The 23,883-nt window shown below is 42.5% G+C and overlaps 1 protein-coding gene across 1 annotated transcript in view; it reads right to left on the bottom strand.

The window, feature by feature from the left end:
• Arhgef26 (Rho guanine nucleotide exchange factor 26) overlaps positions 1-15,275 on the bottom strand; it is a 113,569-nt gene extending 98,294 nt beyond the window's left edge. Inside the window, exons 1-3 of the mRNA XM_052730988.1 lie at positions 13,702-15,275; positions 12,794-12,833; positions 8,986-9,131 (exon numbers count right to left, since the gene is read on the bottom strand). Coding sequence (XP_052586948.1) covers positions 8,986-9,131; positions 12,794-12,833; positions 13,702-14,778 — 1,263 coding nt within the window. The 5' untranslated portion in view covers positions 14,779-15,275. The remainder of the gene's footprint in view (positions 1-8,985; positions 9,132-12,793; positions 12,834-13,701) is intronic.
• Positions 15,276-23,883: the final 8,608 nt, after the last annotated feature.

The following is a 23,883-nucleotide window of genomic DNA, read 5'->3' as shown; positions in this document are numbered from 1 at the left end:
GGGATCTCACAGCATGACAACATGTCCCTCATAGCTTGACCAAAGTGGGAATTTCGTTTGACATTATGAGAATGCTTGACATCTGGCATCTGCTTCATGGTATTGGGAAAGACATAAAAGCAAGGTACTCTTGCTCTACCTCACTGCTCAGCACAGGGACTTGTAGAGAGCTGAGCCGGCCTTTGATAAAGACTTGATAAATGAAGCTGTCATCCATCAGTCTCTCTCACTGGTTTTTTTACTTGGTGAAATAATATCCTCTTTATCTGGGTCCCAGGAGCTGGTTTAAACAGGAGCATCTCCTTTGTACTTAAACTATAAAAATGAAATAACCCATGCTCATCTCCTCCCACTTTCTTGGGACACTAATCTCTTCTTCCCTAAGGGACACAGCGCGAGCGCACACACACACACACACACACACACACACACACACACACACAAAACCTTTCCACATCCTACTTATACTTCAGAGAAATCAATAATGTGAATATTGGCATATCTACCACTCAGCCCATAATAAATCAGATCCAAACAGAATAATTTAGTTCTCTATTTCTCTGCATTTTTCACAAGATGGATACATAAAGTCCAACATGACTATAAGTTAGATAAAGAAAACATTTTTCTTGGTCATAGAAACTGAACCCAGAGCCTCATTCATGTTTAGCAAGTTTTCCACCACTGAGCTACACCTCTTACCCTGAAATAAAACTTCAAGTGTTTTATTACATTTGTGTGTGTGTGTGTGTGTGTGTGTGTGTGTGTGTGTGTGCGTGTGTATGCATGTGTGTGCACAAGTGTGCATGTACTCATAGGTGTCTGTGTCATGGGGCATGTGTGGAGGTCATTTCTCTCCTCCCACTATGTAGGTTCCAGGGATCAAATTCATGTTGTCAGGCAAGTGCCTTTGCCCACTGAGCCATCTCTCTGGCACAAGAAAACCCTTTGAAGGTGATCGTGAACAACATTCAAATGGTACACAATAGATAAAGAGGTATAGTAAAATACTCCTAGCATTTGCAGACTAAATAAGTAAATAAAATTCTCAAACTGAAATTGAAAAATCACCTAAGTAAATATTAAACATATATGTGTGAATTCTAAATGAAAAAAAAAAACGATTCAGAACTTTTTTTTTCTCAAAGCATGAACAATCCTTCAAAAAGGATAGTGGTTATATTTTGAATATGGCAAAGCATATCCATGTATAGGTAGCTTAGAATCTCTGGTAAAAAAAAAATATGCCAGGGTTGGTATCACTTCAATAGATGCAGGAAAGAGCTTTGATAAAGCCCAGCATCCCTTTAAGATCAAATTCCTAAAGAAACTAGCAATAGAAAGAACCCGACCAACATAACGAAGCCTACATACAATGAAACTACACCCAACGTTGTAGTAAATGGGGAAAAACAACGCTTTTTTCTTCATTAAACTCAGGAATGAGGTTGGTTTTTTTTTTTTTTTTCCCCACTAAACTCTCTCCATTTGCATTCAATATAGTCCTCTAAGTCTGAGCTTAAGCAACAACATAAGAAATAAAAAGGACACAAATAGGAAAGAGGGAAGTCAAATTATTCTTTACGGTTTGATCCTTCACATAAGAGACCCTATGACTCCATCAGAAAACTCTGAGAAGTGATAAACAGCTTCAAAAAGTAGCAGGATACAAAATCGACACAGAAAATCAGTGGCTTTTTTATAAACTAGTAATGAAGATTTTGAGAAATAAATCAGGAATTTAATCCCTTTCATTATAGCTTCAAAAGTATGTATGAGCAAACTAACCAAAAGGTAAAAGACCTCACAATGAAAAATTTTAAACACTTAAGGAGGAGGAAATTGAAAATTTTCTTTGCTTCAAAATGAAGACATTCTATACTTCTGGGTCAGTAGAATAAATGTAAAGAAAATGGCTATACTACCAAAAACAATATACAGAGTCTCAAGCAATTCTCATCAAAATTCCAATGGCATTCTTCACAGAAATAAGAGTAATAATAAAACTTTCCTAAAATTCATATGGAAGCACAAAAGATCCCCCATAGGCAAGCAATCCTGAGTAAGAAGAATAATGCTGGCAGTATCACAAAAGCTGATTTCAAGTTATACTACAAAGTCATAGTAACAAAACAGTATGGCACTGACCTACATGGAATGAAGTGGAGTGGAGTGGAGTGGAGCGGAGCAGAATGGAAAGATGCAGAAACAAACCCACACACCAACAGCCACCTGACTTTTGAGTGCTGCCGAAACATACAAAAGAAGGAAGCTAGATCTCACTCAGTCTCTCATCCTGTACAACTCAAATAACTCAAAACGGATCAAAGACTAAGGTCAACTGAAACTGTTAGTGGCACGGACACAGACTTTTGGAAAAGAACTCCAATAACCTGGAAATAATTATAAAAATTGAAAAAATGGAATTTCATAAAGTCAAAAAGCTTCTATCCATCAAAGGAGACAACCCAGTGAAGCGACAGGCCATAAGATGGGAGAAAATCCTTCTTTGCTATCCATTGGAGAGACTGCTGTCTAAAGTGTATAAAGAACTCTCTATAGATAGACTACTGTCTAAAGTGTATAAAGAACTCTCTCTCACACACACACATACCAAACAAACAAAAAAACCCTCAAAAATCTAATTATCAAAATAAAACCCAACAACCCAATCAATAAATGAGCTAAGGCAATGAACAGACAGTTCCCAAAAGATGCAAAGCAAAGGGTCAATAAACATATGAAAGCACATTCCACATCTGCAGCCACCAAGGAATACAAACTGAAATTACAACAAGAACAAAGTCCTGGTAAGAGTTCAGAGCAGAGGGAACATAGATAACAGGAATGTAAGTTACACCGCTGCTATGGAAACCAGTATGGAGGACCCACATAAAACTGAAAATATGACCCAGCTAAATCAATTCCAGATATGCCCAAAGAACTCTAAGTCAATATGCCAGAGATACTGTCACATTTGTGTTTCCTGTGACACTATTCCTAATAGAGAAGTAATGGGATCAGCCTATGTGTTCATCAACAGATGAATAGATAAAGAAAACGTATATGTAAATAAATGTAAAAAGGTTAGACCCATACAATGGAGTTTTACTCAGCCATAAAGAAAAATGAAATCACATCATTTACTAGAAAACAGATGCAACTTGAGATTTTTTATCGAGGAAAGTAAGTTAGACTCATAAAGACAAATATCATGTTTATTCATTAGTGAATCCTAGATTTTATAGAGAGACACATAAAACCATTTATATATACACAATATATACATATGTGATATAACAGAAGGAAGGCTGGGAGAAACAAGGAGACTAACACAAGTGAGATAAAAGGGAGTTATGGAGGAAATAAAGTCAAAGTACATGATATACTGAAAAGAAAACATCTTTAGAAATCCAGCTCTACATATAATGAGTACAGGCCAGTAAAAAGGATAGGTCAAAGTATTATGTATGAGTCCTACAGGCTAATGAAGCAATTACGGCAATGTCAGTCATTTCATTTATGGACCTCAAATGTCTGTAAGACACATAATTCAGACAAGGCAAATGTTATGTTATAAACTAATTATTTATGTGAGTATATACAACCTGTTTTTCTTAAATATGTATGTAGATTTTAAAAAGTGTTACCAAACTTAGAACAACTTAGCTGTGGGAAAGAAAACTGGGATTAGAAAAGATTGAAAAAGACTTTAGTTTTATTCGAACACTTGGATTGTTTTCTGCATAGAGACTATGTTACATTTTGCCTATGTAAGTTAAAATTAATTTTCAAAACTGCGAAAAGAATACTTCAACATAATTACAGTGAGATGCTAAGACTCTGTCTAGAAGTCCTACCGTCCATCATGGACATGTGCATTGGCATTCAAGATGACTATATAATGATGGGGGGTGAAAGATACAAATGTGAAGGATGACTGTTTTATATATTTTAAACATAAAAGATGACAGGCAAGAGCTCAGAAGGCTCTGGGACTTGCTGACCTAATTTCAATCCCTGGGACCAGAGAAAACCAACTCCCAAGGTTGGACTCTGACCTCCACTGTGCACTCCAGTATGCATGGGCATGGGCCCATGATTATGGACACTAGATAAATGAGTGTAATAGAAAATTATGCTCAGAAGATATAGTAGACAGCATTAACTGCCATGTAAGGTAAAAGAAATAACTTTATGAGATTGCTATCTTACAAAAACCATTAATGAAAACTTATTGGACCACAGAAGCTACTATTTTAAGCAACAAGTGTGGGCAAGTGCTCAAATTTAAAGACTAACATGAAAGTTTTCTTTGGTTTTTAAACGTATTAAGCATTTCTCCAAAAGGGAATGATATTCATAGTTTTTACAATGGTTGATCTCTGGGTTTTAAGCAGAAACAGTATCTTCTGCAATACATACAGTCTAAATCCTAAAAGAATAAGTCCTATCAGATTAAACAGCTAAAACTCAAAAGCTATGCTTTATCTTTAACCTAACAAAATTATTCTTGTGAATGTCCCAGTTTCCCTTTCTCATTTCTGCAAGTTCCAAAAAGCCTCCCAGAGGTGAATCACACATGCAGAAGCAGAGACTATAAGGTCCTAATTCTGGATTCCCCATCACACCATTAGCCACTAAACCCAGCCAAAGCACTCTGATGAAAATATAAATAAAAAAAAAAAAAAATCAGGACTGGAGAGTCTGAATTCTGTAAGCACTCGGAAAAAAACATCTGAACTGGTGGATGATGACTGATAAAGCCGCATGCCAGCAAGCACAGAAGAGTCCGTGAGAGGGTGACTATATTAGGTGTGGAAAGTATGCCGGCATGTTCCAGCTTCTGCCCCTGGAGCCTGAACACCCTTCTCAAAGGTACCTGGCATTTCAAGGTAACAGAAATTACACAAACACACCCCACTGCAGTGGGGTCAGGGCACGGCTGGCAAGTGTGACTTTGGTGCTGTCACTGAATGTAACTGAATAAACACCGGTTTCACAAATCAGTTCTTAAACGTCCCCAGCCTGGAGTAAGAGTAAATGATGAAAAGCAAAAGTCCGTGCAGAACAGAGGGACAACTCCTGTGATCCTAGAAATGACAAAACTTTGGAGGAAACCAGAGCTCACTTTGCAGCCAGAGCTCGACTGGCAGTGCACCTGGCACTCAGCGTAACAAGTACCCAGTGTTCTACCCCTGACTAATATAATCAATATTTTCCTCTAAACCCACAGCTTTTCCCAGAGATCCAAGAACGGCTGGCTCGGGTTCATGCCTCGATTTCGGTGAGGCACTGAGTCATTCACCTGTGTGCAGCAGGTTCCCTGATTCCAGGCACAGTTCCAGATAACCATCATCTCTTGAGGTCAAAACAACTCCACAAGCTCAAAACCTCAACTCCCTTCCACAGCGAAACAACTAAATCCTGGATACTGAACTCCACTACAACCCTGAAGGGAGGAACTGACATGTCGTCAGCCAAGTGAACGAGGTCTGAGCCTGTCCCATCCTAAGAGATGAATGAATATGGCTGCATTCTGGATGACAACAGAACATGCCACTTGTACATGGGGAACTTGGGGGCTGAGACACCATTGATAAATGCATATACCACCAGTTCACTTAAAGTCTGTACACTCTAAATGCTCATTCCAGCGAGGGAGTAATTAACTATGCCTCTCTTACACAGGTCTACCTTTCCTTTATCCCTAAATGATCAGAACACCACAGTTAAATCTGTCCCATCCCTGTAAATGAGGACCGCCTGCCACCTGTGCAGTTGAGCACTTTCCTACCTGGCACCATCCAACGCAATCAAAGGAGTCATAGGAATAAAAACACTACAGATAAATTACACTACAGAATGAAGGCTTAAAGAGCTTATATAACAGCCATAAATTACTGCAAATTGCTGCACATCAAAAGAGACTTTGGCATACTGCGTGCTTCACACAGTCAACAGATAAGAAAATTGCATCATACTAGAAGGCAGGCAGGTGTTCACAACAAAGATAAGAGATTTTTCCAAACTAAACATTCAACAGTGGCCAAGGTGCATGTGCACCCACACAGAGCCCTCTTAAGGAAATAGGTAAATGTATGCCAAACTGAAACCGGCCGACTGTTAGAAAACTGCTTATCTTACTCTCAGGAATCAAGGCCACACTCAAGTAAGAGTTTGGATATGCGCAAGGATGTTAGGTGGGGGCTACTCTGCTAACCCATTAAAAGTTAAGCATGGCAAGATGATACCAAAACCAGTCTCAATAATGGAAGTCTTCTGAGAACTGCCTCCAATGCCGTTGCTCTCTAAGAAAGCATCAGGACATGAGGGCAGACAGGTAAGGAGTGACCATGACCACTCATCCTGACGAGTTACTTATGAAGCCTCCTCTACTTATGGTCCTGACTGAAACTTGTACATTTATTAACAGCTAGGTTCAAGTAACTGCCTTGTAGTGTTATAGTCCAGAGCTGGTTTCATCTTTGTGCTAGATAGAATTACCACCTCCGGTGATCCCAGCACTCAGAAGACTAAGTAAGATAAGCTTAAGACAGCCTGGGCTAAACAGAGAGACTGTATCTTAACAAGTGTTTTAGAAAAAGGAAAAACATATGGAAAAAGCTAAGACCCTTAGACAGTGATTCTCTGGGGAGAGAAGAAGAGAACGCAGAAGAGCAGGGGTGTTGAACTGGATTGCCTCAAAAACAGAAGCTGAAAAATATGGGTTAGAATATTAATATTTGTTGTTTATAGCTGGTTGGTACATGAAGATCAACTACCTTTATCAATGTCTGCTTGGGTGTTTTTTTAACTTTTCTATAAGTTAACAGCACCTTAGAATATGATGAAGTAAAATGTGAATGAAAAGAAAATATAAAAGATACCAAGAAAATGCAGATTCATACCTATACATATATAGAGGTGGCGCAAGTCCAATCACGCAGCAGCCAAACAATTCAATAAATACATGTGAGCTTCCTGAGAACATTCAAATCTAGGAAGCCACACTCTGAAGTTAAAGGTATAGCAGCACCTTTTCTCCTGGCCAAGTAAAAGTACAAGCTCATGTGCAAAGCTGTACTGAAGGATACACAGTACGATTTAACTGCATCTGTGTTTGTTCATCTCAATGAAAGCCAGATGCCAGGAGGTCATGAACATGGCAGCCTCCTCTTTAGTGCTGAATTAAGCTGGATCGAACTGTGACACATAAGTCCACATTTCTTCTGAGAGTTCAGAGCCATCCCCAGGGCTTAGGCTTATAGCAAGTACAGCAGCTGACACAGTGAAAATTTAAAAACAGGTCTTTTCTCCCACATCCTTTACCCAAAGGTTCACATCAACAAATGAATGAACTGAATGCCAGACATTTATAGCCACATTTTCCAGGTATCTGTTTGGATACATGCATATCATCAGATCGTTATATTAGGGTATAATATTACTAAAACATCACCTTTCTGGAGACATTTTACAATCTAGACCCATACAAAAAAATCCTAAGAATGTCATAGAAGCGGCACACTATTAGTGGAGAGATACAAATATTTTGATGGCCTCATGTAACATTTCCCTAAAACTTAAATTCAGATAATATTCATCAAAGTCTGGATTTCTGTATCAGAGAGGACCGGGCAATAATGAACCTTTGCACATCCCTGACTTAAGCTAAGAAGTGGTTGTTCAATTGACAAAGGCCTGCCTACCACAACCCTCACCCCTCTCTATCACCCATACTCGCAGGAATCACTGATTCACACTGACTGCCCGGTTGCTATCAGCATTGTAATTCTGGGCAGAATTTCATAGGGACCACAGCTTGGAAGTACCAGAAAGGAATAAGAGGAGGAGTAGCAGACAGTCAGGTGTGATGGTACACACCTTTAATCCTAACACTAAAGAGGCAGAGGCAGGTGGATCTCTGTGAGTTCCAGGGTAGCCTGGTCTACATAGAGAATCTCAGGTCAGTCAGAGTTACCTAGGGAGACTCTGTCTGAAAGAAGGAGATGGGGAGAAGGGACTTGATTCCAGACTTTGAAATTGCACAGAGGTTAGACAAGGAGAGACAGAGTTTGAACCAGAAGTTGCCCCCCTATCCTGGATGTACAGCACCAATACATGCAACTGCTTGCTCTGCTGGTGGCTTCCCTAAGGCCATGAGAATCAAGACTGAACAGCACTCAGCATGGCTTAAGAGGGGGCTGCCTCTGTTCCGGGAGAGCCCAAGACACTCCGAGCTTCACGGACCTGTTTTTGATGCAGTGTCTTTACCACCCATGTCCAGCCAGAAGAATTCCTTTCAGCTTGCTAATGCGTCAGCAGTTAGACATGGTATGCCCAAACTCCGTCAAGAAAATGAATCAATACATGGCATTTTAAGCCAGGGAGGAAACTGACTATGGCTAAAAACCAAATATGTTTGATCCAGAAAGAAGAAATTACACATGATTACAAAAGTATTAGAACCACACATACAGAAGATGCATAAAGAAGGGATTTCCAATAAATAACTTCAAGAAAATATCAATATGGTTATATCAAATAAACTGTCCAAGAAACAACTCTAATTAACTCCCCATTGTACATAAACACACAAATATACATATATACCCATACAACACATTTATATAACATATATATAGCCAATTATGAAAACACCTGGGATATATTATCACTACACACACACTGTATTAAAAAGAAAAAGGAAGATACTGAGTGAGAATTTACGGAGTCCACACTACATCAGTCTGAAGGCATGTCTTGTCATTTTATCAGACCTGCTTTTCCTGGTCAGAAGTACCAGCTCTATGTTCTTATTAACGTCTGCAGAGTTTCCAGAAACATTTTACCATCTGAAGAGTCTTTTTTTTTAGAATTACAGGATCATTGGTAGAGAAAAATAAAGGCCACATTCATGCACGATTTCCACAAATTGGCCTTTTCCGCCCACAGATAGAAAAGAAGAATGTAAACACTCACCGCAGAGAGCTGGCTCCATGTGGATCTCAGTGGCTTATGGTGAATCACAATCTTTTCCTCTGGCTTCTGTTCTTTGGGCTCCGATTCTTCATCAGAGTCAATATCAAGGGCCTTTTCTTTGTAGTTTTGATACAGGACTGCATTTTCTTTAAGAAAACAAGTCAGGTATGTCACTAATTGCTCCCAGCAGCTATGCTATTTGCTCTAAACAAAGGTCAACACTTATACAAAGTTTAATGCTGGCTTAATTAATAGCTGGGAAAAAACATATTTTGTCACCAGAGAATATATGACATTCCAACTGAAGCAAAGTTTCAGTGTCTCTGTCCACTACTCATGAAAGACAGTCAGCTCAACCCATTGTCATTCAGGTTAAATTAAATCCATGCTAGCTATGTCTTCTTCACTGTCTTATCACTTGTTCACTCACTGATCTATTTGGCAAACATTTACTATACATCCATAATGCTTTATTTTCTAAAAATACAGGAAAAGATACTTGTCATCCCTTCATGAACCAACGAGTTGGTAAAAAGAATGAATTTCATACTCATGCATTTATTCATCCAACTGACATTTAGGAAATGTCTACAGATTCCAGCAACTGCTAAGCAACTAGGAATATAATGGACAAAAAAGATTAAGAAATTTCAATGTTTATGAAGCTGACATAAAATGAAGCAGAATTGAAATAAACAATTAACCTTCATAAGTGTTTCAAATATGGCTATGTTGTCATGGAGAAAAACAAATGATGGAAAGGGGTAGGAATTCTGGGAAGAAAGTAAGTTCATTTTAAGTAGGGTGATTTAGGAAGGCCTCACAAGACACAATTGAGGCAAGACATAAGAGGTAAGAAGGCAAGCCATTTGTACAGCTAGAGAAATAGGTGTGTGTGTGTGTGTGTGTGTGTGTGTGGTATGTTTGTGTGTTACACGGGCATATAACAGCATACCTGAGAAGTCAGAAGACAACTTCTGGTGTCCATCTACGCTGCCCACCTTGTTTGCCACGGACTCTCTTGTTCACAGCTGCATATACCAGCTCATCAGAGGAAGACTTGGATTACAGATGTGCTCTACCCACACCTGGCTTTATGTGGGTTTGGGTGACACAAACTCAGTTCCTCGTGTTTGTGCTGCAAGCACTCTATCAGATGAGACATCTCCCCAGCCCAGGAAAGAATATTTCACGCGAGTGAACTGCAAGTTCACTAAGGGCAGGAGTCTGCCTGGTATGTCTGTGTGGACAAGAAGCAGCAAGGCCAGTGTGGCAGGAGTACCAGCAGAGAGCTGAAATCGTAGAAGATGAGAGCGGAGAGTTGTAGCTGGCTCCTGAGTGTTTTTATTAATAAGACCTTTTAAGATTCGTGTTACAGAGAGTGAGTACAGGGCAGGTCATGTTGGGCCACTAAAAGGACCCCGATTTTTATGCCAAGTGGGATCGCAAGTTATTGAAGGGTGGAGGGCACATGATCTCACATAAATGCATCGTGACAAAAGGGAAGATATGTGTGTAGAGTTGCTCTGACAGAACTGCCAGAGTATGATACAGCCCTGGGTCAGAGAGGTGTCAGTGAGGAAAATCTAAGCTCTGCGAGTAGAAAAGCAGCAGAGCTCAAGGAAAAAGCAGATGGACACACTCTGAAGCAAGAAGAAATACAAACCTTAGGAGCTCCCACGAGGGTCAGGGCAGTTGTATGGTGGGTGTGTACAATGGTCAAACAATGCACGATGTGTTTACAGAGATGAACCACATAGTCCAACTCTAAATAACCAAATCTAAGTAATCTAAATAAAAGAATTAGATTTGACCCTGAGTTCAAAAGGATTTAACTTCTTTCACACTGTAATGATTGCATTTTATCCTGAATGCAAGGGAAGCCACCAGAAACAGATTTGCTGCCATGGGCTAGTCAAAGACTAACTACCCAGGCGACTAAGTGGGATGCCAGGGGAGTAGTCACTGATAAGTAATGGAGACCTGAGCTGTGCCACTTAGAACGGACCGGTGACAGAGTGGTTGTGGGGGGAGAGAGGTGTAGATTCTAAGCTTTCAAAACCTACCAATTATACAGACAGAAAGCAGAAGACAGGAACATCAGAAGAGATTCAGGCATGACAGGGAAGATTCTGACTTTGGTACAGGGCTTAGGGAATTAGAAATCCTCCCACATCTGCGTTTTCTCTTGGCAACCACATATAGCCCTGTGTGTACTGTGTCTACAGTAGCACTGGAGTCTATGCAAGACTTTACTATTCTGTGATAGTTCTACATAGGAAAATAAGTAATATGCATAATGTCATTGATACGATTTCTCACTCATTCAGCAGAAACACTCTCATTTCACACATGAGACAGGGCTAGGTGATGCAAAGTTCTTGCCTCCCTGTCACTCAATCGATGACTAGAAACATCAAGAACCTGGCACCACAAGTTCTTACCACCAGACAACACTGTCTTATAGGTGCATTCTTTCAAGCCATTAAGTGTTAAGAATCTTGCATTCTTCGCCTACATGTGTTAAAAAAAAAAAAGGATGTCTACACCATCGTGTATAAGAATAGATAAGATACTCAGAAACTGCTGATACAAGGAGATAAACATGAAACTGCCTATTCTGACTGTAGAACACTCAAATTTATCAAATTTAAGGCATAAACAGAATCAAGTTCAAATTCCAAGAAGCAAAAAGCCTCCTTTGAGGGAAATATAAAGTGGAGTGTTGTTGACTTCACATTCACACAACAGTCCAGGAAACAGCAAAGTGTAGCAGCCACAAGTGTCGCTAGAGGTGTAAGCAGGGACAAGTTACTAAAATTCTCAGAGCTTCTGATTTCCCCAATTATAAAACCAAGGAGATGAATTTATCCCTGCTAGTCAAAATACCACCGTATCTGGGTTTCTTCTCCAAATAACAATTACTTTCTACAATTAGTACAATGGCTTCATTAATTATCCATTCGTAGTTATGCAGGAACTATTTTACAGTCACCCAAATTACCTATTTTAAATTGGCAAGGCTTCCCATTAGCTTTTCTTATGGAAGGGCACACTTTCCTTCGTTATTCAATTAAGGGTGGAAACTCTCAGCATTTCAAAGCATGACAGAAAGTAAGTCCACTCACTGTCCCCAGGAGCCTCAGGCTGAGGCTGAGACTGCTCCCTTCATGCTCCTCCAGTTGGCCGACACTTGACCCATCTATTTACAGAGTCCACTAATCTGATTAGCATGTGAACACCTGGCTGAAGCCGCTTTTGCTTTTGAAATCCTTAACAACAAATAATATACAGGTCACAAATTCTTAAGATTATGGTGTTTGTTTGGTTTTTTTCCCACCAGAAAAGTTCCATTTCCCCAAAGGTGAAACTTAGTAGGAAAACAGGAAGTCAGAACTGAAAAATCAAAGGTGGAAATTTGGTGAAAATAATATTAAGGAAGAAAAAAAAATGTGGCCTGAGGAAACACCACATAAGATCCAAGTGTCACTCTCGGAGTGCTTGACTAAAGAGCTAGAACTTGCTCTGCTTTGAGGCAGGTGGGGATGGAGCTAGGGCAAAGAAGAATGAGAGTTCCCAAGTTGCCAACTGCAAAAGTTACCACCTTATAAAAATGCCCGCCCCCCCCCCCCCGCCGCGAGTAAAAGCCGTAGCTTAGTGAACACAGGTTGTTACTGTACAGTCCAAGTAAAGTTGAGTAATTTTGCTTTTTCATCTCAAGTGTCTCTGCTACTGCAGTTGGGTTTCAACTTATAATTGATGTACCATATTGAAGCCGCAATAAAAGTCTGGAAAATGAAGAGCTTACCTTCCCCATCAAATGTTCCTTGTCCTTTCAGCATTTTTTTCTAAGAGACGAGAAAAGCAAAAAAAAAGAGAGAGAGAGAGAGAGAAGCAAACTATGTATGAATGAGCCAAGTAGAAAATACAGCTATTGTAAGTAAATGCCTCTTTTTGTTATAGCCCTCGGATTTCCAAAAGCACGCTGCAGAGAATCCCCATGCCAATTCACAGCAACAGTAAAATAAGATGTACAGCGTCCCCCACATCCTGTTAAACTAGACTGAGAATCCTCAAACGACCAGCAGCGGCCCCACTCATTTCACTACCTGATTCACTCTCACTGTTAAAACTCAACTTTGCTACCCTTGACAGCTGTGGGGGCAGGGGGGGGGGGGGTTTGTACATAAAATGTTATGTAATGTCTTTTCTTTAAGACCGCATGTCTACAACCAAACAGGCATGTCTGTGTATGACATATGTGACATTTATAGACTGGTTCCAGTTCTCTGATTAATCAAGAAACAAATGTGACTGCCAAAGGCAGTCTTTGCCCTATTGCTTAGCACTGTCCTGTTTCTAAGAAAGCAGCACATACTCCAAAGCATCCCTTTCTAGCTGTCTTTTTTTTTTCCTTTAAATCCCGGTGGGAAAAACATTCACTAAGTGCAACTGCTAGGTCTGGATCAGCGAACAATACCTCACACCCTCACTCAAGTTCTAAGCTACTAGTGTGTCAAATACACTCAATGATTAATAGTAATAAAATATAAGCAAGGAACATGGTGGCCAGCAAACAACTGCTCCACGATTTGGGTACTGATTTAAACTCATTTTACCTGAAAGGTTATCAAATGTGCCATGATCACTCAAAACTTGTCCCCAACACGTTCCCTTTGAGTTTAATGAATGGCATGTGAGTCTGCCCAGTCCTACCTTTATCCTTCCCAGACTAGAGAACTTCTCCTTGTCTTCCATTACTGCCTTCAGAACAGGCTGGGACATTCTGTTCTTCTTCTTTGAACTGGTGGGGCTGTCAAAATCAAAACCGCTGACCACTGCCCTTCGGTAAGAAGTGGACCTCAAGCCTCGCCGAAGAGACCCCGGGCTGTCCATGTCGTTGTCGACTTCTCCTTCCTCCCCTTCGTGGCCCAGGGGTGCTCCCAGTCCCTCCACCATGCTGCGCACCTTGAGGAGCCTCCTGTGGGGCTCTACATTTTGACTGTTGGATTTACTCAGCTTAATTTCCGAGGCAAGGCTCTTCGGGATAATCTGCTGCTTTCCCATCTTGAGGGCGGCCGGGCTGTTGGTACTTAAAACCACGGAAGGGTTCGGGAGCTCATTCCCTTGGGAGGACAGCCTTTGGAGCGGCAGTTTTTGTTCTGAAGACCTGTGCTGGGGAACAGGGGAGAGTCTCGAGAGACCCGGCTCCATGTCCCTAGCCGTCTGACCAGTTTGTGAAGCTGAGCCAGGTGAGTCGTTTTTAGGGACAAGGCCATTGGCAATGGGCGAAGATGCCTTACTGGGGGTCACCCGGGTGCGGTCCTCCTCGGGGTCGTATGAGGCAGGAGCGTCGGGAGTCCGCGAGGCACACGACACCAACGCCGCGGGAGAGGCCACCGTGCCATTAGCAGGGGACTTCTGGGAGCCGCCCGACGCCGCGTGAAGAACTAGGGGTGATTTGGGCCGTCGAAGTCGAGGAGAAGCAGCTCTATAGTCCGGGGACACCGTGCGACCATTGGTCACCGGCCTCCGATGCGCGCACAGAAGCTGGGGGCTCCTGGTCACCGTCCTGCCGTCCGGGGCGGCGGGCACGCGGGCGGGAGTCTGCGGCGCGGGCAGAGCGGCCAGCTCCTCCACCGGGAAGTCGGTGATCAGCAGCCCGCTGGGGCTCTGGTAGGACTGTGGCCTCGGCTTGCTCCGGCCGAGCAGCTGGAGAGGAGGGGTGGACCGTCTCCGCCACAAAGGGGTGACGCCGTTGCTGGAAAAATCCACCTCGCTTTCGCTGTCCATAGCGGGGCCTTGGGGCCGGCCCCGGGAGAAGGAGAGCTAGCTGCTCAGGTTGCCTAAGAGGAAAGAACTTTGCCTCCGGACAACTGGTCTCGTCTGGGAGCCCAGCCGGCTCCCAGGTTGGCAGTCACTCCGGTGTCGCGCGGGACTCGGCAGCGCCGCACTTACCCGCCCTTTCTCGGGCACAGCGCCTCCCGCCACGCTGCGCGACCGCAGGCAGAGATTCGAGTTGCAGCCGATCGGATGAATCCGGTCTCCTCTGCGTTCTTCCCGCGCCCAACGCCCGCCGGCACCTAGAGAGCCCGCCACCGGCTCGAAGAGGGTAGCCGACGCGCAGGACACTTGGGAAGAGTTCAGCTGGCTCGGAGAGCTCGCCGCGGGACGCTCCCCGGCGCCTCCATCCAGCCGCTCGCCCCCAGCCAGTCCACCCGGCCCCCGCGGCACGGCTCGCGGCGCGCTCACCCTTCCGGGCGTCCAGGGCGCAGACCAAGGAGTGCTCCCGGCCCCGTGGGTGGCCTGGGTCCGCACCAAAGCGCCCGGGTAACAGCTCTGCGCGGCGCAGCAGCGGCCCGAGGCGCCGGCTCCGCCCCCACGCCAGGGCCAGCCCCCTTTGGCCCCGCCCCCATATGCCCGGGAATCTTGCCGAGAGGAGCCCTGGAGTTCCCGCCCTCGCCTACACCGAGTGAATATTGGTCCCTTTGCCTGAAGGAAGCGCACACCTGAGGCGGGTGCCTAGACACGAGTACAGGAGTGCTGGAGCTCAGACTGCCGCCGCCGGGGCTAGCTGGAGGGCGCGGTCGCCGATCGGAGCACAGCGTGGGAACAGTCGTGAGAGCAGTGCCAAGTTGTACTTTCTGATCCCCTGAGCCCGGGAGGAGGAGATTGGAATGGTAAACGACGTCGGAGCATGCTGCTGTGCCAATTGGAATGGTAAACCATGTCGGAGCATGGTGCTGCGCCACTAGCGATCTTCAAACTGGACCTCCCTCCCCTACTTGGAATGCCGTGTGGACTATAGACGGATTTGCTTGTGTACACTCAGGGGGAAACGGGCTCGGAGGCCAGGTGGAATTCATTTCATAATCTTTGGACTTGGTGTGATGGGAAGTTACACAGTAAAAGTAAACAAAATACAAAATATGTATGAGTGTGTAATTGTGTATAATATACACTGACAATGAATGTGTAGAATCAAATAGCGTTCAAGGAGTAAGTTCCAAATCTTTATCAGAGATTAAGAGGCCGATCTGAGGTGGGTCTACCTCTACAGCCCAGTCCTCTCTCTAACTGTACTTAAACCAACCCAAGTCCAAAGCCTTTAGAACTCTTACTTTCTTGGCTTTCTAGGTTGTCAACTCCATTACATAGGCCCCCTGAATTGGAACACTCTCCGCTGTTTATTTTCCCAACCACCTGGTCTCTTTCTTTTCCACACTAATCAGAATTTGTAAATCTGTATGCTTATATGTTTACGTATTAACGATTATTCTGTTCTGCCTTTGCATTATAATCTTGAGGAAGGCAGGGGCCAATGCCAGTGGTGCATGCCCACAGTAGATGATAAATACCTGTTGAGTGAGTAGATGTGTAAGAGAAATGAACATTCTTCCCTTAGCTGTTGGTTGCCAAGTTGACTGTGTCTTGGTGAAAGTCTTGGTATGTAAGAATAATGAGGCCACCTGAGAAGAGAGATGATTTTAGTTGATTAGACCCGGAGAATTGGTTCTGTTAGCAAGACACATGGGAGTCTCCAAGCTTTCAGCATTCCTGGGAGCATCCACTGTTTACAAGCCATACTTGTTTCTGTTTTAGGTGGTGAAAGGAAGGTTGATATTTGTTATGTGTCTTTATCTTACTTTGATCTGAGAAAGTTTTGTGACCTAGGAAAAATGGCATCAAAATGTTGACCAAAGACCATTTTGTTTTTGTTTTTGTTTTTCGAGACAGGGTTTCTCTATGTAGCTTTGCGCCTTTCCTGTAACTCGCTCTGTAGACCAGGCTGGCCTCCAACTCACAGATATCCAACTGGCTCTGCTTCTGCCTCCTGTGTGCTGGGATTAAAGGCGTGCACCACCACTGCCCGGCATAGTTTATGTGTTCTTATACAGACCCTTAATATAGGGAATTTTTGTGTCAACAATATTAGTTTTATGTAATAAAATAAATTTAATTTCAGAAAGTGTGGAAATTGATAAATGGAAGGTTTAATATGGATGAGAATACAGTCTGTAATCAAAGTCAAAAGGATATAAATGATGATGTGAAAAATTGGCATCTCTGCAAATTACGTTGGCTCTTCAATTGTGACTACTATTTATGAAGAAGTCCCAGATTCTGCTTCCACCATTCCTGAGCAACAACCTAATCTCCAAACAACAGTGAAACACCAAATGCTGTTCTTTCACTAAGGAAAGTTTGGGAACACATAGACTAAGAGTGTATTTTAGCCCCCACTTAATTTATTGTATACTTTCAAATCCAAGACATAGCTAATTGGTTGCCAAGCTAATAATTAATTAAAATATGACACAATATAGTGTTATGGAATTCTTTATAATTACTGAAAAATACTTTTAGGTTTGCTTAGACAGATTTTTAGTACTGTGCACATATAAAAAGTGTAAAATATAAGCAGAGTAAATTGGTTGAAGTTTTGTACACCAAGCCTATTTCTTTGGAACACTTTTATTTTTCACACAGCTATTAATATGTGTGGCTTTTCCCCCAAGAAAGAGCACCAATAATATAGTATTTCTTAAGAGCATGTTGCACTCTTGGGTCTGGGATTTTCTTTCTAGCTATTAATAAACATATTGCAAGTCTGTTGCCTTCATTATTCTCTAATTAAAACACAGAATTTTTTAAATAAAACTTTATGTGCATTTTTTTCACCATAGGTGTTGTGTCCCGTGGAAGTGGATTTACAGACAGCTGTGAGCTGCCATGTGGGTGCTGGGAATTGAACCTGGGTCCTCTGGAAGAGCAATCAGTGCTTCTAACCTCTGAGCCATCTCTCCAGCCCCTAAAACACAGAATTTTTATTCAATATAATTATATGGATCTCTGTGTGTGTGTGTGTGTGTGTGTTGTTCACAAATACAGAGGTAATGACAACTGTGTCATCATCCCAGTAACTGTCAATAGCTACTTTTTTGAAAGCAAGAAAATTTCCAGTTTCAGAGAAATTGAAAAGCAGGACAAAATACTCTTTAAAATTGGAATAAAAAAGTACTTTGAGTGGTGCACTTCATTAGTATATCCAAAGGCCATATTGAATTACTGAAATATTCAATGCTATACTGCAGGATATATTTAATTTTATTGTTGTGTTTAGCTAATTTGAAGTGCACTATGTTGTTGTTTTGTTACTCTTTGTCTCTTTTGGGGGGTCTACCACCCAGGTCCCAAATAAATCACACTTGGAGGCTTACTCTTAATTATAAATACTCAGTCTTAGCTTGGCTTATTTCTTGCCAGCTTTCCTTAACTTTAAATTATCCCATCTTCCTTTTGCCCCTGGGATTTTTCTCATTCTCTTACTTCTGTAAATCTTACTCTCACTCTGTGGCTTGCTGTGTAGCCGAGTGGCTGGCCCCTTGTAATCCCCCTCCTTCTCTGGCCTCTTCTTTTATCCTCCAGATTTCTCCTTCTATGTATTCTCTCTGCCTGCCAGCCCTGCTTATTTCTGCCTCGCCATTGGCTGTTCAGGTCTTTATTAGAACATCAGGTGTTTTAAGCAGGAACTTCACAGAGTTAAACAAATGGAATATAAACAAAAGTAACACACCATAAAATACTATTACCCAGTAGCACTATGTTGATTAGACTTAATACCTTTGCTGGTATGTGCATGTACCTTTAATTGACTTAGCTACACTTTCTACAAATACTTATTGGGTGCGGTTAAAAGTGAAGCAGTAGCCTCAGTCTGCTTGGAGGTTACAAACTTATCTCAAGTGCTTGAAACTTTAAAATGACAACAGAAGACACTCAAATTGAGTAAGATATGCCGAAAGCTCCCTGGTCTATGGAAACCTCTGATAAGAGGATACAACTGGCCAAAATATTTCAAGGTAGAAAAGATGGAATGGGCTTCTAAAAGAGATGTTCCAGTGTGAGCAAAATGTGGGACAGTGACTAGACTGCTAACATTTCTTCAGTTAATCTAGTACACAGATATAATGATTCTCGTTTAGAATTCTACTTGGGAGATACATAGCGCAGCCAAGTGTGGCTACTTCATAGAGATTGAGAGGGAAGGATGTGGGCATTCGGCTGAGGGAAGACAAAGGAGCATGCTGCTCCTTTACTGGAGAGCATGAGGATGGCCATTAAGTAGCTGCATCACACACCTACAAAACTGCAGTAGTTACTAAATGAGATTCTGATGGTTACCAGAATAATGCCATACATAGGTGCTATGGATTGACAAGTAAGCTAAGTGTGTGGGGGGGGGGGGTAGGGGAGTGTTAGACAAAAAGTCCTAATTCCACTGAAGATCCTGGCATTTAAAATTCCAAATTAAGAATTTAGGAATTCTAATCCTTTTTGCAGTAGGCCTGGAGCCATCTCTGGAATGCAGGGCCCGGCAGGAGGAAGTGCATACATAGCCCAGGCATCTTGCAATATGTGTTGCTCTCTAAGTATACCTGAATATATGCTAGATCCCTGTACTGCCCTCAGCGTACAGAGGTAAGCACGTGTGTGCCCAACATAGAAAAACCTTCCAGGCCTCAGGCTTTCCATCAGCTTGATGTCAAGGGCTTTTGGGACAGTTTAGACACTGCTGACAGTCCTAAGGAGTGGACAGGACTGTCCTTCTGATTTCTAAGTCTCTGATTTGGACTTTTCTGATACAAATAAAAATCAGAAACAAGACCTGGATATTAACCATATCAATTTAGGTTAGCCAAGATACAGAATTCTCAGTTGAAGTTGGTTGGGGAGACTCTATAGCATGGACCATCAGGAGAAGGAAAGTTCAAAACTGACTGTTTTCCAGGGGTCCAGCAATCCAGTGATTTCAGTGCATGTGGGAACAAGACCCCGCCTTTGGCTTGGCAGAGGCCCTCTTTCTTCCCCCCACCCAGCGGTGTGGGCTTGGCAAAGGACAACTTGGCTTTTCAGAGGTGCTTAGGATTCAGTTATGATCCTTGGGAAGATAGTAGAGACCTCTGCAATATTTATTTATATTCTCTCTCTCTCTCTCTCTCTCTCTCTCTCTCTCTCTCTCTCTCTCTCTGTGTGTGTGTGTGTGTGTGTGTGTGTGTGTGTGTGTGTGTGTATCTCTGTCTATCTCTTTGTCTATATCTCTGTCTGTTTCTCTGTTTCTCTGTCTCTGTCTCTCTCTGATCCACACTGAATATAACATAAGTTTTGTAGAATGGTCCCTTCCTACTCTTGAGTCCATGGGTCTGATCATGTGCCAGGTCACTGCCTGCCTCCTACTCCAGAGACAGAATCAAACAGAGACACAAACACAAAGCAGTGTGTTTGAGGAGGGAGGTTATGTGAAATTGAACCAGAAGGGGAGCCCTTCCTGCTGTCTTCACTACTGTGAAGGAATCATTGCTAGAGGGCAAGGACCAGGCCTGAGTCACCTCTCATCTAACGATGTTGCAGAAACCTTCAGCTTGGCAGCCAGAGCTCTGCTATTGTGAACATTCTCATCACACCCTCCAGAAGGGACAGCTTTTTTTTTCATGTAGGCCTCTTTGGACCTTTTTGACAACAAGAACTGTACTATTGTTGGATAAAATCTGCCCATAGGGAATAGTTTAGGGGATGGGAAGTGACAGCCACATATAAATTCTGTCCTCTAGTGTATCAGTAGGGGTTTATGAAGGGAAGAAGGGTGGGGGTGCTGAGGTTTGCAAAACGGTGGTGCTTTGTTTGAAATGCTTTTCTTACCTCATCCTATATCCCAGGAAAGGGTAGCCCCATCTGTCTGGCATGGCCTCAGGTTCTTACCAACTGCACCACCTGCCTGCCACCACTCTAGAAGACTCAGGAGAAATTGTCACCGTTCCTTATATTTGGGTTGGAATGGGCAAACAGCTTAACTGTTTTTGTATTGGTAAGGCAGTATCCTGCCTAAGCACCGTTCCTTGCTTGACCACCTTGCTAGTGGATCTTCCTGCTTTGCCTGCATCGCCCACATCTCCCCTTCTCTGTTTGGACACCCGCTGCCCGTCTCCTGGGTCCTTGGCAGAAGCACAGAGACTGAAACAGGAATGGAGTCGGTTCTGATTTATGTTCTACAGTCCTTTCCATTGTGTGCCTTTCTTGTTCTGCACGGAACTATTTGGGCTGCACGGACTGATTTGGGTGACATAACCTAGAGACCTAAAAAAACCCGCAGTGCTTAGGCCTTGGCAGGATTACTGCCTTTCAGAGTTTTTCCTCCACAGGCTTAGGGCTTGGTCACAGGCTGCTTTTCAAGCTAAGAATTATGGGAGCTTTTTAGAAGGTCAAGTTTAGTAGAAGCTAAAGTAATTTAGAGTTATCTTTGCCCTTGATGGTTACTGCCAGGGAAAGAGGGATTCTAATTGGAAGTCTGGACTATTTCCTAACAATAGTTTAGAAGCAGATTGAAAAAGGGGGACTAATGCAATGCTCCATGGTCCATTCTGTCTTCCTTGAGAGGGAACTGCTGAGATCAAAACTTTTTTTTTGTTTGTTATTTTTGTTTTTGTCACCAGAGGAAGATCTGGGAAGGAATCTTGAGTAATAGTTGGTTCCTATTATTTCCTTCTTGGGTTTATTTTGGTTTGGGGTTTGGATCTGTTTTTGGTTCTACCACCACCAATAAAGCAATAGCCCCTAATCTATGTAGGTATAAGATGGGCTCAGTCCAGCAGGAGCCAGAGGGACAAACTACTTTTTAAGGAGTAATGGTTCCTACTATAGTTGATAATGGTTAGACACACTCCCTTTTCCTACTGTCCTTCTTGGTATTAACTACCTACACAGTTTGGAGTCCTGTGGGGGACAAAAAAAAAAAAAAGGAATCTCAGTTCAGTGATTACTTTTATCAGGTTGGTGTGTGAGCATGTCTGTAGCTGGAAGTTTGCTCCAGTCCCTCCTGGCCCACAGTCCCACAGCTGCTTATGAAATAATTGCTCAGAGGTTTATATTAATTACCAATTGCATGGCATATGGCAGGCTTCTTGCTAGCTAGCTCTTATAACTGAAATTAACCCATTTCTATTAATCTATAAATTGCCATGTGGCCATGGCTTACCAGTATTTTTACATCTTGCTTCTTCTGACAGCGGCTCGCAGTGTCTCTCCAGACTCTGCCTTTCTCTTTCCTCTCTCTCTCTTTAGATTTCCTACCTGCCTCCAAGCTGCCTTGCCATAGGCCAATGCAGCTTTATTTATCAACCAATCAGAGCAACACATTCACAGCATACAGAAAGACATTCCACAGCACTTTCTTTTGATTAGATAGAAAGGGGAAGTGCTGTGGGATGTCTTTCTGTATGCTGCGAATGTGTGTTGCTCTGATTGGTTGATAAATAAAGCTGCATTGACCTGTGGCAAGGCAGCTTGGAGGCAGGCAGAAATTCAAACAGATAGACAGAAAGAGAAAGGAGAAGCAGAGAGCTGCTAGCTTGCTGCCCAAGGAACAACATGCCAGCAGACCGGTAAGCCACAGAACATGTGGTGAAACATAGATGAATAGAAATGGATTAATTTAAGATATAAGAGCTAGCTAGCAGGAGGCTTGCCATAGACCAAACAGTTTGAAAATAATATAAGCCTCTGTGTGTTTATTTGGGACTAAGTGGCTGCGGGATATGAGAGGGAGAAATTTGTCCTGACAGCATCCAGGTGGGACACAGAAAACCTTCCAGCTACACATGTCTGTGAGAGATTGTCTTGATTGTTAATTAATGTAAGAAGGCCTAGTCCACTGTGAGCAGTACCATTCCCTGGGCAGGTGGTCTTGGGCCCTATAAAGAAACTAGAAAAGAATGAGCTGGAGGGAGCCAGCAAGCAACATTCCTTCATGGTTTATGCTTCAAGTTCCTGCCCTGATTTTCCTCAGTGATGGACCATGACCTGAAAGTGTAAGCAAAATCAACTTTCATCTCCTAAGCTGCTTTTTCTTATGATTTTTTTTTTATCATAGAAACAGAAAGGGAGCCAGGGGGTGGCGGCCCATGCCTTTAATCTCAGCACTTGAGAAGCAGAGGCAGGCAAGTCTCTGAGTTCAAGGCCAGCCTGGTCTACAGAGTGAGATCAGTGACAGCCAGGGCTACTACACACAGGGAAACATTGTATAGAAAAAAGAAGCAAAAATAAAATAAATTTTAAAACAATAAGAAGAAACATAAAGGAACTACAGCTGCATTCCTATCCTTTCCCTTTTAGTTAGCTGTATCAGTAACCCTATAATCCTATTAAGAGTTGAGTGAGTGTACAGAGAAAGGGTTCTCTCAACTTCCTGTGGTTTATGGGCTTTTCTTCCATGCATTCCCACCATTGCCTGGCCAGGAGCTACCCCTAGGCACCATTCCATGCTGAACTCCTTGGGGAATGGGGCAAGGTTGGAGTGAAACTCACCACTGATTTTTGGGGGGGAGATTTTTTAATTTAAAATTTTTTGCATAAGTAATCTATCCTATATGGAGAACTGACTAACTCCTTGGGATCCTTTTGTCTTTAAGGCTGCCCATGAAAATAAACTGCATCTGTCTATCTCTAAGGAAAAAAGAATAAGCAACCGTTTTTGAACCATTTCTCCCATTCTTGGTCAATGGTTGACTTGGAATCCTAGCTCAGTTTATTATACTCCAGAGCTTGAATACTGAAGCATACAAACATGAAGTTTCCTAGAGAGGAGAGTTTGGATTAATGAGCTGTAGGGAGTTAATTTTGCTAGCTATGGGTATCGTAGATGGCACCAGCTGCCAGCTGCTAAAAGGCCTGCATTTTGTTTTTTTTTTTTACCTAAACAGCAACTGGTACTCCCTGGAGAGCTTAAGCTTTGTTCTTCTCTGAAAAAAAAATGAATCTGAAGAAAGCAAGTTCAGAATCAAAGAAGCAAAAGATTGACATTTGACCATCAAAAGTATAATAGCCTTTGTGCATTATTTCAAG

This window comes from Peromyscus californicus, unplaced genomic scaffold (assembly GCF_007827085.1).
Source record: "Peromyscus californicus insignis strain IS unplaced genomic scaffold, ASM782708v3 Scaffold_9__1_contigs__length_137607984, whole genome shotgun sequence".
Lineage (NCBI taxonomy): Eukaryota > Metazoa > Chordata > Mammalia > Rodentia > Cricetidae > Peromyscus > Peromyscus californicus.
The sequence above is the reverse complement of the archived record's forward strand: the minus strand, read 5'-3'. Positions and strand labels throughout refer to the sequence as shown.